The following is a 16,877-nucleotide window of genomic DNA, read 5'->3' on the forward strand; positions in this document are numbered from 1 at the left end:
TTATTAATGCATTTAAATTGCAAAAGGGATCTGATCAATGGCAAATTAAAATGCCTCCTGAGAATATGAAAGCCAATAAATTATTATTATTATAAAAATGTTCTAATAAGAAATATACAGGGTGACACATCACATAGGTTTTTGTCACTGTGTGTTTGGGCAACACACGCGTCAGTTGTTACTTTTTGCCACAGAGTTGTATATAGTAAATAGAGAAGGGGACTAAACCATGGCATTTCACTGAAATTTACATTGCGCGTATGTATACGTAACTAACAAATTTCTAAGACGCCATTGAGCTTTCTGGCAAGTCTTCGGATGACGTGCTTATTATACAATTTCAGGTATCTTTTCCAGACGACTCTATCCCTTGTTTTGAAATCCTACTGTCTACTTTCTCTATAAAGCCGCTGTATAAACGAGGACTTCGATCAAGTTACGGCAAAGGCGAAATACGTTGCTAATCGAATCGGCGCCGCGGCTAAACTGGCCTGGGGCATACGGTCGGCACTCGTCACCATCGGCTAAACAACAATATTTGGAATTGATGTTACACCAAAATAAGTATCACACTGTACATGATGTAATGGAATGTAGCCAGTGAATAGGTTATGTCACCTTACGTAAGTGTAATGTATTGAACACAGCCTAATCGTATTCCCAGTGTTTCTTTCAGATTATTTATTATTAAAAAGCCCCTTTCTCGTTAATTTCGAGAGTGCTCCAATCTAACAATGACCTCCAATTTAACAAAGGCGTCCCTAATAAAGACACTTGCCGTAAGTGATTTTGAACTAACCAAATTTGGCCTATTATGTAAACCTTTCAAGGTACGAGGACTCGCAAACGCCTGCGCTAGTCAAGCGGCTCCCGTTGGTGGCTATTCGGACTATCAAGTGGATACCACCGTACTTCCGAACAAGGTGGTAGTAGCGTCTGGCGAGAACGAATCGTTAATTTCGCGTGTCTCTATTGTATTCCGGTTCGTATAATTTTCCCACTGCGTTTAGCTGATCGTTCGATTCATAGAGCCGGTTCCCGATATGAGACTAGCGACAGTTTGGGGGCTGCGCACGTTTTACGCATTTCCGCCGGCTTAAGCACGAAAAACGCGTCGCAATTTGCCATAATCCGTAATGTGCAAGAAGTCGGTGCTAGCCTAACGTGTTCGGTGGATCGTGAGACGATCTCGTATACATTAGAGGGTACCAGGTCCGCGGTGGAAGCTACTCTACCAATTTTGAAAAGCGTCGCACTTGAACAGTGCTTTAAACCTTGGGAGGTCGCAGACAATGTGCCGAGGCTTCGTTTGGAGTTGGCGACTCGCCCGCCGCAAGTATGATTTGTTAAAATTGGCGATCGCGATAATTAAATTTCCGACAGTTACGCGCCATCGATCTTCTACACAAGGCAGCCTATCACAGTCGCGGGTTGGGACATTCGATTTACATCGCCAAATACAATTTGGGGAAGATTTCGCCTGAAACTTTGCAGTATCACGTGCAGGAGAACTTTGTCGCCGGCCGCTGTGCGGTTGTAGGTCTCGGTGTGAATCACAAGGATCTGGTAGGTTTCGCGGACTGTTTACATTTGAGCGGAACAGGAGGGGCCGACAAAGCTTCACAGTACAAGGGGGGTGAAATCAGGTGGGTTTTTTAAAGGTGTTAAGAGGAAATTCACAATTAAAGTGATACTGATTACAGGTCAGACAAGGGAGGCCATTTTGCCCACATTGCCATTGCGGGCGAAGGAGGTTCCATGAAGACCCTAAAGGAGGCGCTCGCCTTCTCCGTCTTGCAGAGGGCGCTAGGTGCAGGAACTTACATCAAGTACGCGAACGAAAACAACTCTCCATTCGCTAAATTGCTTCCAAACTCGATTGCCGCGAACACGATCAATGCTTTTAATGTTAGCTACTCCGACTCAGGCTTATTTGGCGCTCTAATTTCCGCAGAAAGTAATAAAGCAGGAGCGCTTGCTGAAGGAGTTATAAAAATCCTCAAGGGAGGGCAGGTGTCCAATGAGGACTTTGAGAGAGGTTTGGATTTTGAATTTTTGTATGTTATAACTCACGTTTGCCTATTGCAGGTAAGCGGCAAACAAAGACTGCCATCACCTTAGCGTACGAAAGTGGTTGCAATGGAATTGTCGAGTTGGGTAACAGTGCCGTTTTGGCAGGATGTCCGACTAATCTTTGCGAATTATTAAAGGTTTTAGATGGCATCACTCAGAGTGATGTTTCTTCCGTAAGTTTCACTTCATTTTATTTTGCATGTAATATCAATTTGTTTTTAGGCTGCCACAAAGGTCGCTAAAAGCAAGCTTTCGATTGCCTCAGTAGGAAATTTGTCCTGTGTACCCTTCTTAGATGAAGTTTCTTGTTAATATTTTTATCATGTGTAATATTTATAGGTGATTTCATGTCTATTATGAAAATTAATAATGTATAACACTGTTTCTCTAACTTCCCATCTCTTTTCTGGCTTTGTTTTATAAGGACACATTCTTGCATGAAAAATGTTTGTATTAAAAAACACTAATTTTCCCTTCTTAAAAAATTCCCCCCCCCCCCCCTTTTATGTCTAAGAATATGTTGACCAAATTTGGTTCCAAGTGGAGGGTCATTTTTTACCCCAATGCAACACCTCCCTTATTGCTAACGTGGCTGGTGGTGATGGCTTTAGGTTTTGGGTAAAAGCATTGTTTTGGTAAAAGATAATGTTGTTTTGAGCAATGAGGGTGCACCACGTTTTAGTTTGCTGCCGGATATGCAAGCGGCGCCACAGTTACCATGGATTTAAGCCAAGCTTAAATTTGTTGTTGCAAAGGCAATGAGAGATTCTTCCCTTCCTTTGAAAGCCTATAAGAGCTTCATTGATCTTGAAAAGTCTTAAAGGGTCTTGAAGACATTCTTTAAAGACTAAGTCTTACCCCATTTTGAGTTTCATCACACCATATCCCATTCATCTACTACTTAAGTCCAATTAATAACGTTACTAAGCAACTAACTAATTTCGACCAACAACTCGTCTCTGTATCTTAAGCCTTACTTAAGTTTTAAATAAATATTAGAGAAACCGGGGATTATTCTTTAGAAACGCGTTTTGAAGTAATAGTTCTAATCTAAATTCGTAGTTCACCTTAATCACTTGGTAGTTCTACAACGACACTCAGGGTAGTTCAAAAATAATGAGGCGTAGTTCTTCCGCTAATACAGTAGTTCATATGTAATTTTGTTATTCTTTTTATTATTTAATTAATTAACATTACAGTAAGTAGTCATGGCACTATTAAACTTTGGGGGCGATCCCTGGTAATAAACAAATTACTTTGAACGATTATAAACAATTGTAATGCAGGTTGCACGAGCATGATTCATGTGAAAAGTTGCGTAGAGACATTATGGAGCAACTGTCCTTACGACAGCAAGAGCCAAGAACGACCGAGAAGTACGCCCGCATATCTAGCGGGATTAGATTTCGTTTAAGACAGTACGCCGACGAAGTGAACCAGCTTAGGGAAAAGACTAATCAGGCGTCCAGATCGAGATCGATGTATTTCTGAAAATTGTCCACCCTTTGTTAATTACGTTGTTTCAGTACTCTTGATGAAACTGAAAGGCGACTAAGACAAATAGAATTGCTACAATCCGAAGGTGTACAAATGCAAAAGATGTTCGACGACCATAACTTAAATATTGACAGAGATCGCTCACGTTTACTAGGCGCGACATCCGGTTGGGAGTCTGACGACGAACAGCCTTTGGACACGGGCACACAGTACACTGTGCAGGAACTAAAATCACAACAGCAACAAATGCTGGAAGGTATGACACCCCTCACATGCTCGCTCACCGTTCACATTGTCATTATAGACCAAGACAAAGGCTTAGAAAATCTATTAAAGATCGTATCAAAGCAGAAGAACATTAGTCAAAATATTGCCACAGAAGTTGACTTACACAACGGTACCGAAATACTCTGGGTAGCCAGCAAAGGTATTTAATCTTACTCCTGTTGTAGAAATCATAGACGATTTAGGCGATCACATTGACAGAACGGATACCAGAGTTGCAAATGAGACAACTTCAATATCAACCATTATGAGGAAGGACAAAACGACAATATATTGGGTTATTATTGTATTATTATTTATAGCAATACTTTGCTTAGCGACAATTTAGTTCAACAAGGCTTTTTATATTTACAAAATTAATTGTTATTAATATAAGTTTATTTTTATTCATAATATTTTTATTAAATAAACTAATGTACAAAGTTTTACAAGGAAAAATCTGTGCACTAATGCACTGTATTTTATTTATTTTTGTTGAACAAATTGATATCATGTTTAATTCAGTACCAAATATTTCATAGATTGATATAAACACAATTAGTGATTTGTGTGGGTTTTGTGAAGCTAGTGCTCTAAGGTCTGAGGCCTTCCAAGGTAGTTATTAATTAAACAGCTGGGGAGTTAAATGTCCTGACAAAGTGTAGAGTGGACTGGGCGTTAAAAGACGCATCGTTTGAAACTCCATAACAGGGTTGTTTCAACCTCTGCACAAATGTTTATTGTGCCATCTATTCACAGAGGGGTCGAGTCCGTCCATGCAGGACTTAGGCACACCAAAGGCCCCCTTTCTTTCGAAACCAGGTACAGAACCCATTCGTCTCAATAAAACCCCTGTTTAGACTTTCACCCTCTCTGGTTCCAGATAACTGCCTTTGATTGAGGCGTTTCAGTGACAGACCTCTGGTAGACAGAATCTGTACGTGGGTTCTCCTACAAGCCCATAATATTGTGCAGATGATAGTTGGCCATTTAGTGTCCTGTATAAGAACATCAGGTGATTATCCTAATAATTTATAGCTTCTATTCAGTTTTAGAAGATCCAAATTTGCTAAGAGGCTCTGGATTGTTTAAGTCTGGTTTCTTGTTGCCACTGAGCTTGGAATTGACTGGTCACCCAGTCTTTAATCGTGACCCTGACAAAGAGGGGGAGTAATGCTGGCATCTAGATCAAGTTTACTCTATTAGACTCGCCTGCAATCAAGCGCCTTAGCCTGACTGCTGACAGGGTTCTCAGCGCGGCCGCCTGACTGTCACTGCACCTCTACGGATGTTCTCCTGTCACAGGTCATGATGGCTATGCTGACCAAGGGAGAAAAACTGATGTCAGCTCTTTGATCAATTACCCATTTTATTTTATGCTTTTGCGCCGAATATTTCAGTAATAAATCCGTTATATAGAAGCGATACTAACTGGAAATTTGCATCATTTATTTAGTTGGTTGTATTATAATAATACATAACATTGAAATTGAATGATATGGCAACGTTGGAATTTTAAAGAGATAAGAAACCTAATAAGTGGGTAACTAATTTCAAATCTGTAGTTCATTTTCCCCCATTACAGAGGGACGAGAGAATCCTGGGTAGCTAAAGTGCTTATTCAATGATGAGACAGTAAATTACTAAGATCAAGATACGCCACTGTTAGATACGCCACTGGCTTATATCTGACAAATTTAATATTGACATATAAAGTGCGCATGCGCTTTGCATTGTGATTAACAAGTATGGTAGATCTGTTCGTAATATTATTATCAGTTTTCGCATAGAAAAAAGCCCTAGATAAGGGTCAAAGCGATTCAAAATGCACGCGGAATCTGGTTAATTATAGTGCTTCTTCACGTCAAAGTGTTAGGCTCCGTAAAGTTAATTGAAGTTTGCTAACTGGTGATTTTTGGATACCTGGAAAAGGTAAGTGACATATGCTGACATCCTTGGGCAAGTGGCCTTTAAAAAAAACGCCACTTTTAAATTTATATCATCGCCGACCTTGATTTCATGTGTTTATTTTGGTCATTGAGTTCTGCTTTTAAAGGGATGACTTCCTTGTCATCGACACCGCTGGCGTTGACCGCCGCCAGTATGATTGGAAATGCGACTACGAATATCGCAAGCGACGCAGTGTCACCGGTCAAGACCGCCACCGATTCCGATCCGATCTTCTTGCAGACGACGCTGGCCAAGGCGATCGCGGGGACCTTCGTGTGGGCCGCGCTCTTCCTTACGTGCCAGCAGGTTCGTGATTGATATCTAGGCAATGTTGTGTTTAAGGTTTAACGACGTCAATTGATACCAATTCATTAAGTTAACTGTGTTAATTGTTTCATTTCTATTTTGGGAGTATCATTCCAATGTCTCTCTAATTACATTGTTTATAATACTTAATGAGGCTTGAGATAGGTAGAGGCCCATCCGTCACTTACTGCTTTAAAGGTGAAATATTGTGAAACATCTTGTACATTAAGTATTGGTTGTATTCCGTTTAACTGCCAATTAACGGAATTAAAAATATATATTTATTGGTTTGTGGAGTTTTTGCCAGGGCAATATAATATTTGAAAATACAGGGTGATCGACAACCAAAGTACAATTCAATACAACCATCTTCACAAGCACAAGAATTTGTGGCATTTTTTCCTCTATTGTATTTTTTCAATCGCCCTGTATACTTCCTAAAATTACAGTAGATTCATTTTTGCGTCTTACGATTAATGATAAAGATGCTAATGTCAAGTAGGTACGTATCTTAAGTACATGTATTATCTAATATAAAATAATGCAAGATAAGGAGGAGCTTGACTGATATGGAAAGCACGTGGTTAATCACTAACCAATCACATCCTTGGTTCCACATTTGGAGATGACATCTTTTCAATTTATTTCTTCTCTCACTCCTGTACATTGAACTATGTTACATGGAGTGAAACAGCATGTAAAAAAATGAAAAGGCGGAAACAATTGTTTTTTTCATACTTATTTACATAAGTCAGGAAGATGACACATTAATAATAATAATAATAATATATATTTGATCTTTTAGCCATTTACATGGATAAGATAAGTCACAGTGTATACATATAACAAACAAACAATAAGATTAACGACAAACAAGTAATGATAAAATTATCACAGTAAGTATATGTATAAATTTTTTTTTTTTTATTTGACACAATTTGGATAAGTATTCACTAATTTCATAAAAATGTCCAGGAAGAAGATACCTTTTTAATTTTTGCAATAGAGAATGTTATAGGGTTTTATATTTCAAATGGAAATTGTTTAATATTTTTACTCCAAGAATGCAGACATTGCTTTTATTTATGTTTATTCTGCCGAAAGGTATTCTATATTGTTCACATATTCTAGTCTGATGATGGTGAATGTTGCTATTTTTGACTAGATTTATTTTATTTTGGTAAATGAACTTCAAAATTTCAAAAATGTAGACGCAGGCTAAAGGTAATATAGACAGACGATGAGGTTTCCAGCTTAGGGCTTCATCTACTGGCGAAGGAGGTCAAGTACTGTAATTTCCCTCAAGATTTTAGAAGTACCTACAACATAATTTTTTGAACCAAAGGTCTCTAATTCTCAAGATCTAAAGAAATGATCTACAGAAATAGAAAGCTTGAGAAATTGTTACTAGAGAGCAAAAGGTTAGGAATTTCACGTGCGTACGAATTTTTTGGAGCGCGCAAAGTTATCTCGCTTATGTAAATTGCTAACGCGTAATTAGTCGACCTGATTAATTAATGTGCCGAATGAAACGAATTGCAGATCTATCATCACCTGCGATGGTACACGAACCCCGCGGAGCAACGCTGGATCGTTCGAATTCTGTTCATCGTCCCCATATACGCCACCTACTCCTGGGTCAGCCTGTTGTTTTTCAATTCGGAAAGCTACTACGTCTATTTTTTTACGGTCCGCGATTGCTACGAAGGTAAGTGAGACGGATTCTCGATCGAACGCCGGCTAATCTCAGAAGTTTTTAGCGTTTGTAATTTATAACTTCCTGTCGCTCTGCTACGAGTACTTGGGAGGCGAGGGGAACATCATGTCGGAGATTCGCGGCAAGCCGATCAGGTCGAGTTGCATGTACGGCACGTGCTGTCTGAACGGGAAGACCTACACTATTGGATTTTTGCGGTTTTGCAAGCAGGCCACCCTCCAGTTTTGCTTTGTGAAGCCGCTTATGGCTTTTATTACCATCTTTTTGCAAGCTTTCGATCACTATCGTGATGGCGATTGGAGGTAAGTTATTCGCGTGGTGGCAGCACTAAGCGTTTTTTGTTGGTTTTTCAATTTGCAAAAAGGAAAATTAAAAAATTTAGATTTTTGCAAATTTTTAAAGTTTAAAGACACTTGTAAAGCTTTCTAAAAAATTATTCTAAGAAGTTGCCTGGAATTGTTTTGGTTGAGATTTTTGAAGAAATTTGTTTTTTTGAGAATTTTGAGAATGCAAAATGGAAAATGAAAAAATTAGATTTTTGAAAATGAAAATTTCAAGGTATTAAAGATTCCTAAAAAGCTTTCCTTAAAAATATTTTTAAACGTTCTTACGGTTCTAAGAAATTTTTTGCAAAATTGAGGACTAAATTCCTTGAGCTTTTTAGGAAGAATTTTAAGATTTTAAATAAGACTCTAAAAGGATACCTTTCGGAGTTTTGAAAATTTATGAAATAGAATATTAATAAAATTTCGATTTTTGAAAATGAAAAATCCCTAAAATGCTTTACTAGAAAATAGTTTCAAATTATTTGTTTTTGAAGAGATTTCTAAGTTGTTTTTTAAGATTTCTACGGTTTCTAAGAAATCTTTAAAAATTCCAGACCAAATTCAATAATTTTTTTAGGAAGAATTTTGGAAAGATTTTTAAGATAAAAATTTCACCCTGTATACAATAATTTTGACCTGACACCATTTCTGTTACAGCCCAGACCGCGGATACCTGTACATAACGATCATTTACAACATCTCCATATCTCTTGCCTTATACGGTTTATTCCTATTTTACTTTGCAACTCGCGATTTGCTGACCCCATTCGAGCCGGTCCTTAAATTCTGCACCGTCAAGTCTGTGATTTTCCTGTCATTTTGGCAAGGTAAACGACTCGCAAGACGAAACGCCAACTGATCGAGTGTACTTGCAGGTGTCGCTTTGGCCATCCTGGAGAAGGCCGACATAATATCGCCGATTATCGACAGTAACGGTACGAGGACGTCGACCGGAACGGTATCGGCCGGCTACCAGAACTTCTTAATCTGCATCGAGATGTTTTGCGCGGCGATCGCGTTGCGCTACGCGTTTCCGCATCGCGTCTACGCGCAGGGCTGCGTGACGGACTCGCGCGGCCGTTCTGTCACCATGCAGAGCATTTCGAGCAGCCTGAAGGTAAGCGAGCGGTCGACCGTCGCGGCGATTAACAAAGTTTGTCGCTTTCAGGAGACCATGAATCCTAAAGATATCATGACGGATGCGATTCACAATTTCCATCCGCAGTACCAACAGTATACGCAGTACAGCTCAGGTAAGAACATGTGACTGCACTGTTTATACGTTGCAAAGTGGTAATCAGTAGAATTGGGCAAAGATGATGAATTATACAGCGCTTGGTAATGTTTAGGTGAATGAGTAGAGCTATTTAATTTGTGAACTTGGGGGGGGAGGAGATATTTATTTAGGAGCAAAGGTAAGTCCAGTTGCAAGGAAGTTGTCTCGTTTATCACCCTATAAATTATTTAATTTCATGTATTCATCCCGTCTTCTCTTGAGCAAAAAGGACATTATTATGTGATATTTTTGCTCCAAAATTGAGTGATAGACCGATACCAAGGTCACATTTTGTTTTTGATTTTACGCAATATAACAATTTGCGAAATTCACAAATTTTCTCATTAACACCTGACATACCTACTTTTTGGGCATGAAAAGAAATATCTGACATGAAATTATCCGGGTTGAACAATGGATTCGAATAGACACACAATTAATTGATTTACAATGACAAAAAATTTATTCCGAAACACAACAAACAAATTTAATTAAAATCCCTGAAAGAAAGAAAAGCTCACAAAGCTTGTTTGGACATATTACCCCGCACGCAGGCGATCGACAATTAAAATAAGAAAAAATTAAAACGGAAAATTACGCGTCCAACAAATTTCTGAGAGGAAAGACCAACACTAAGGTACAAATTCAAGTAAAATAAACCAACGTTGTGTTTATTCGTAAATAATCCCCCAGATTTACTCAATAAATCGAAATAATTCTCATATACAGGATGTCTCCTTATTATTTTTAGTTTTTATTCTGAAAAAACGTCTACATGACGGTTACACACTAATACATACATAATGTTGTTTTCGTTCCATTTTGTAATCATCATTTTCAGTAATACGACACTTATCGGGGGCGCGGAGTCCATATCTGCCCTCGAAATTGACAGAGGATGCCCAGCGGCGGCGCTACGGGGGTGCAGTAAAAAATTAACCGTGCCGAGAATCCCCGTTACTCGGGGCAATTAATATTTTTTTACTGAAAAGTCACCCCCGCCTCCCATGATCGCTACCCCTGAGCATACCCGGGGAATTTCGAGAGTAGCTCTGGACTCTGCGCCCACGAAAACTTCCAAGTAATAATTTCTAAGCGATTTTTCCGGCTTTTCAAATGCAATCATATTCATTTACAAGTAGACATAGGGATTTCCGATGTCTAGTTTTAAATGTCCAAAACTCTTCTGAAGGATGCCTAATTTTATGCAACCAAAATAACTTCTTAAAACAAATGAAGATTTTGGAATAGTATTGCTTGGGCAATTTGTGCAGTGGCGACCTCTATTGGTCCTCATGAATGGTATGCCCTCCTTAATTTTGATCGATCAATCAATTTTCGTAAGTATGGGGTCGTATAATTGTCGCATCAGCATTTTTCTACTTGTGCGTAGGAGCCCCATCTTGGTGAAAGTTTAAATTTTCTTCGTCCACTTGACTGACAACCAGAAATCTACCACTTCTTCCAATAGATTCTGATATGATTCCAATGTTATCCCAGTACCTAGAATTGTATGTGTTCCCAAAGACATTCTTCGCTAAAGCAGATGTTTTTGGAAAAATGACGGTACGGGGTGCAAGCGAACATCACCCACCCGAAAAATCGAAAACTATGTATAGGTTAACTAAGAATCCCAAAAATTCGCAGAGTCAAACTTCCTTGCTATACATTACCAAGCGTTTTAAACTAACAAAACGAGGGTATTCTGCATGGCGAAATCATCTTTGCAATTAAGACAACTTTTTCGATGTGCTGCATGTAATTAGGACGCTTTTTGCAGATGTAACCTCGACTCTTCCGTATGAGAAGTTGTGATGCAGTTAGTGCCTTCTTGCATGCTTTGCATGCACTTGCTATGGGTGGTGGTCGCGTGCACCACTTATACGCATTTGTATGGATGATGCATATTTACGTGTATTTTTTTATTAATTTATTTTTAGTATTAACACATTAGGTGTAGAAATTCTACATTTGACCGTTGTCAAAAAAAAAGGATTAGTTTTTATTGTAATGAACGATCAAATCTTTGTATTTTTGAGATTTCTTAAATGTAGCTAAACGATGTACCTTAAAAGCTACACTTTATATTGTATATATAACACACTTTAGATGATAATCGCTTAACATTTTTTGTATTATTTTAATGTACTTAATTTTTTCTTAATAAATGGCTTGGTATGTATGTGTTCTGATAACGAAAATAGCCTGCATGCGCGCGCTTGCAATATTAAAATTGACGATGTTTAAGGTGGGAAGAACGGACGAGGTATGAGGATCTCTTCGTATGATCCCGACGATCCGATGAGTCCCAGCGGTGGCACGGTTACTCAATCGTATAATAGTGTAGAAAACGCATCTAGATCTCAAAGTGTAGGGAGAGTATCGACTATTTCTCAAAATTATACCGAGAAGACTATGTTACTTAGTTCCGATGATGAAAATTAACAATAAACGTAAATTAGCATCAATATTAACTCGATTATTTATATTGTACAATTTGTTTCTTCTGTTTTAGAAATTACTATATTTTTTTATAGTTCAAAGTAAAGGTGGATTTTTTTATTTCATTCCAATATACGGGCAATGATTATTATCCAATTGATTGTTTTTGCTATCTTTGTTTTGGCAATTTGCAATGGTACAGTGTGAGTGAAACTACACTTACGATTGCAAAAATCTGACCACTTTCCCGTGGGTTTAATTATGAGAAATTTATTTTTCCTATATTAAAAATTGTGTTCTTAAAGAGAAAAAGGTATATATTTTACTTAAGTTGGATTAAATTACTACCTATACTTAACGGAAATCCTCTTGGATGTACAACCCAAACGAAAATTATAAATATAGATACTATTTTTATGATAATCAAAATTACAACAATATTCAGTGATTCTATCGTGCAATGTTTAGTGTAGCTATATAATCTAATTGATGTTGATTTATCACAATAATCTTTATGTATATCATTTACATTTACACTAATCTAGTATGTCTACTTATTTTTGGTTCTTGTCGGAAATCTCAGTTTCCCGATGAATGTTTGTTTGACCTATTTAGATTGAAGTCGGATGTCCATTTTGTATTTGTGATAATAAGTACCTGCTTACAAGTATTCCGTAGCTAATTCGTTTACAGGCAAGCTAAGTGACAATTATGTGATTTTCTACCTTCTAGGTTAGTGTATTAAGTTCAGTTCTGTTACATTTAATATATTTATTTTGATATTGTTAACTTAAAAAATATGAATGTATGATTGCAAGGGTTTGAGTTTTTTTCAAACAGTTTATTGTCTCATTTATGACCATAGCTTTGTAGAGGTGAAATACAGGGCACCCCATCTCCTGTGCTTTCTAAACCCAAAATTGGTCCCTAACCTTTACCAAGCAAGGTCAAGGTTTCATTCGGAAACCATTACAAGGTTCGGAAACTTCTAGATCTAGATATTCGAACCAATGGCGAAGTACATCTTATGCAGAGCTGGGTTGAGCGTTCTAAAAAACCGCTCGTGAGTGAAAAAAGTACTCGGGAGCGGAAAAAAACACTCGCGAGCGGCGTTTAATCCTATAGCGCTTGAGGGCGAGCGAGCGAAAAAAAACGCCCAGGAGCGAAAAAACCGCTCGCGGAGAGAAAAAAGCACTCGAGCGCCGAGCACTTTAAGTAAACGAAGCGGCCGCTCAGAAAAGTGAAATGCTTTTTCCGCTTGGAGCGCTTTTTCAAGCAGAAAGGCATTTTGGAGAAGTAAAAAAGTACGAATTGTTTTGGATTCTACGCACCAAAATTAAAGAAAAGTGTTTTCCCGAGAAATTTTGGTGTAGTCGATTTTTGGTAAAAAAAGGAAGGTATAACACTGCCTTTTTTTTGCCCCGAAAAAAAATTGTCTCAGATCGACCCGGAAAACAATTTTTCTAATAGAATGTGACCTGTAGAATCCATAATTTCAAACAGTTCCAAGATTGGGCTACTAGTTCAAAAGTTACAGCCCTTTGAATTTTATTTCGAAATTGGTTTCTAGTCTATAACTTTTGATTGAGAAGTCTGAATAAATGGCAGTTCAAAATGTACGGAGTGCAAGATCTGTAGAGCAATAGTTTAAAGGCCCGGTACTAGTGCGCCATCTCCATGGCAATCGCAAGATCTGTAGAGCAATTTTGTAGTTTAAAGGCCCGGTTTTTGAATAGATTGATTAAATACAATAAGTACTAGTGCGCCATCTCCATGGCAATCGATACACTTTCTATCAATTATAGTTGTAGAAGTCTAGTTGAGATGTCGCCACGTACGCAACTTCCTTTAAAATTTCATTTGAATTTATGCGATTAATAGCAACGTCGCACTTATTATTCCTTAAATGCAGTGCCGTTTTTAAGTTTTTCGGGGCCCTGGGCCATTCGTTCGTGGAGGCCCTCCTTACTCTCAATAAAAACAGATTGGGGAGATTCAAGCAAATCCCTAATTTGAATATGGGCACTCGATATTTGTGTAGCCTGGTTTGTAGGCAACACATCATGCTTAATGAACAGAAAACATTTATTTTTGCAATTCGTAACTTCTTATGCATAGGAGTTTATTTAAAGCCCTTGGAAGAACAATTTCAATAACAGGTACATTAAACTGAACCGTTTTACAACAACTTTCACACAAAGATCGCACAAACAACACATTTTTTCGTGATTGCAAACTGCGTAACACTTTTGCCTTATTTCGCTGCCAATTTCACTACCGTTTCTATAACCGTAGTTCTATCAAATAAACTCTAGGCTCAATTCTTTAAAGAATAGCTTCGCACCATCGCCAGCTGCTGCAATCATGTAATCGTTCCGATTTTAACCTTGAGAAATTTGAATTGCATTAGAATGGGTTTTCTGCGAGTTCTCCACGGTGTCCTCCTGTTTTGGTTACAAAGCATTTCCCTTTTCAATTTGTGTTGTCTGAATTCAATGCTAACGTTTCTCATCCATCGAGAACTACATGTCTTCGATTGCACGACCCAGAGCGAACAGTATCATATTCCGCAAAGGTTGAGTCTGCCGCTTTCCTGTCACTCCCAGTAGCCAGTTCCCTAATTTAAACCTGTAAGCGAGAAAGGAATGATAACAAAGTTTAATTTTTGACTATAAAATAAACAAACATTAATTATGCATTTGAGGTTAAAACTTCATATATCTATGGTTTTTACAAACAGCGCTCCGACATCTAACGTTAGTTTCATAAAGTACATTACAAAATTAGTGTGGCGACATCTTTGAGGTGTAAGTTCCAACTAAAATAATGGTGGTAATAAAGTGTCCTGCATTTAGCGATAAAATGTTAGTCCCCAATAATAAAGACAGATGTCAGCACAATGTATTCTGCTTTGATTATTTTAAAATTCAAGCAAGGCTATAAACATTTTGGGATTTGTGCCTTTCGCTGTCAAAGGAGTAAACCACGAAACTCGGAAATTAAACATTTCGCTCCTGTATTATAATACTATTGCCAAAGGACAGGGCGGGTAAACGGACGGCCGTCCGTATATCTCTTTGGTATACCTATACCTAGATTTTTGACTATCTGTTCGCAATACACGAGTTAAATCGCCATAAGAGTACGCCGCAATAAATAAGAATTTTAAATCGGTGATCATTTTAAAGACTTGAGAGTTAAGTTTCATGTGAGTTAGGTTAGATACAAGATTTGTAAAAATTTAAAACGCCCAAACTAATCTGACCTAACCTAACTACGACTCTAACCTAACCTCACTAAAATTTTATTTTAACCTTCGATCTCCTCGCACATTATATTCTCCTGATACCAGACTTCCGAGCTAACCTAACTAGCACGCTAATCTAACCTCACTTAAATTTTATTTTAACCTTCGATCTCCTCGCACATTATATTCTCCTGATACCAGAGTTCTGAGCTAACCTAACTAGCACGCTAACCTAACCTCACTTAAATTTTATTTTAACCTTCGATCTCCTCGCACATTATATTCTCCTGATACCAGATTCCTGAGCTAACCTAACTAGCACGCTAACCTAACCTCACTTAAATTTTATTTTAACCTTCGATCTCCTCGCACATTATATTCTCCTGATACCAGATTTCTAAGCTAACCTAACTAGCACGCTAACCTAACCTCACTTAAATTTTATTTTAACCTTCGATCTCCTCGCACATTATATTAACCTTCGATCTCCTCGCACATTATATTCTCCTGATACCAGATCTCTGAGCTAACCTAACTAGCACGCTAACCTAACCTCACTTAAATTTTATTTTAAACCTTCGATCTCCTCGCACATTATATTCTCCTGATACCAGATTTCTGAGCTAACCTAACTAGCACGCTAACCTAACCTCACTTAAATTTTATTTTAACCTTCGATCTCCTCGCACATTATATTCTCCTGATACCAGATTTCTGAGCTAACCTAACTAGCACGCTAACCTAACCTCACTTAAATTTTATTTTAACCTTCGATCTCCTCGCACATTATATTCTCCTGATACCAGATTTCTGAGCTAACCTAACTAGCACGCTAACCTAACCTCACTTAAATTTTATTTTAACCTTCGATCTCCTCGCACATTATATTCTCCTGATACCAGATTTCTGAGCTAACCTAACTAGCACGCTAACCTAACCTCACTTAAATTTTATTTTAACCTTCGATCTCCTCGCACATTATATTCTCCTGATACCAGAGTTCTGAGCTAACCTAACTAGCACGCTAACCTAACCTCACTAACATTTTATTTTAACCTTCGGTCTCCTCGCACATTATATTCCCCTGATACCAGATTTCTGAGCTAACCATGGGCTGCATTGACTCTCAAGATTCACTCGGAACAGAATATGCGTTTATTTTGTTTGTACAGTTTTCAATATAAAAATTATTTACAGAAGTTGTACTTTATTTTCCTCCCCAATAACAAAACTGAAGATTACAGTACAATAAGCACGTACCTGGTCCTTCGCACTTTGCCGAAAACACTTTCAAATTTGGTAGGTAGGTATCAGGAAGATATAACGTGAAAGGAGGTCTTTCAGTCCCAAATACACCTGTTCTTTGTAGACAAACTTACGTAAAAGGTTTCTTGCTACTAGGAGAACAGAATTCACGAAGAGGTCTTTTTCTATCACTATGAGAGTTATTTCAAAGCTTAATTTCGATTTAAAAATTTGCCAATTCTGTATCAGGATCATAGGAGTGCGAGGAGGTGTTTCTTCTCCTAATACTACACCTGTTACTTGTCGACAAACTTATGGAAAAGGTTACAAAAGTTACAGCCCTTTGAATTTTCTTTCGAAATTGGTTTCTAGTCTATAACTTTTTTTTGAGAAGTCTGTTCGAAAAAGGACGAATTGTTTTGGATTCTACGCACCAAAATTAATAAGAAAAAGTGTTTTTCCGAGAAATTTTGGTGTAGTCGATTTTTGGTAAAAAAGGAAGGTATAACACTGCCTTTTTTTGAGGCTCGAAGA

At 37.9% G+C, this 16,877-nt stretch overlaps 3 protein-coding genes across 5 annotated transcripts; all 3 read left to right on the plus strand.

The window, feature by feature from the left end:
* The first annotated feature begins 78 nt into the window (after nt 1-78).
* On the plus strand, nt 79-2,464 carry LOC116174310 (cytochrome b-c1 complex subunit 2, mitochondrial-like). Of its 2 annotated transcripts, XM_031492208.1 has the most exons (8): nt 79-623; nt 665-779; nt 831-982; nt 1,030-1,336; nt 1,384-1,646; nt 1,704-2,038; nt 2,089-2,246; nt 2,296-2,464. In XM_031492208.1, exons 2-8 carry the CDS (start codon nt 735-737, stop codon nt 2,383-2,385), a joined length of 1,350 nt encoding a protein of 449 aa, XP_031348068.1. In that variant the 5' UTR covers nt 79-623; nt 665-734; the 3' UTR covers nt 2,386-2,464. The 2 variants fall into 2 exon arrangements, with proteins under 2 accessions (XP_031348068.1, XP_031348067.1); XM_031492207.1 differs by lacking the exon at nt 79-623 and having other exon boundaries at nt 630-779.
* A 688-nt stretch (nt 2,465-3,152) lies between these two features.
* On the plus strand, nt 3,153-4,280 carry LOC116174311 (syntaxin-8). The gene is made up of 5 exons (XM_031492209.1): nt 3,153-3,313; nt 3,360-3,554; nt 3,600-3,826; nt 3,875-3,967; nt 4,023-4,280. Exons 1-5 carry the CDS (start codon nt 3,282-3,284, stop codon nt 4,181-4,183), a joined length of 708 nt encoding a protein of 235 aa, XP_031348069.1. The 5' UTR covers nt 3,153-3,281; the 3' UTR covers nt 4,184-4,280.
* A 1,281-nt stretch (nt 4,281-5,561) lies between these two features.
* On the plus strand, nt 5,562-12,435 carry LOC116173759 (transmembrane protein 184B). 2 transcript variants are annotated; one of them, XM_031491435.1, is made up of 8 exons: nt 5,562-5,766; nt 5,891-6,090; nt 7,633-7,798; nt 7,851-8,109; nt 8,791-8,960; nt 9,009-9,250; nt 9,302-9,386; nt 11,658-12,435. In XM_031491435.1, exons 2-8 carry the CDS (start codon nt 5,893-5,895, stop codon nt 11,852-11,854), a joined length of 1,317 nt encoding a protein of 438 aa, XP_031347295.1. In that variant the 5' UTR covers nt 5,562-5,766; nt 5,891-5,892; the 3' UTR covers nt 11,855-12,435. The 2 variants fall into 2 exon arrangements, with proteins under 2 accessions (XP_031347295.1, XP_031347296.1); XM_031491436.1 differs by lacking the exon at nt 11,658-12,435 and adding an exon at nt 11,190-11,591.
* Nucleotides 12,436-16,877: the final 4,442 nt, after the last annotated feature.

Source organism: Photinus pyralis, unplaced genomic scaffold, assembly GCF_008802855.1.
Source record: "Photinus pyralis isolate 1611_PpyrPB1 unplaced genomic scaffold, Ppyr1.3 Ppyr1.4_LG6, whole genome shotgun sequence".
NCBI lineage: Eukaryota > Metazoa > Arthropoda > Insecta > Coleoptera > Lampyridae > Photinus > Photinus pyralis.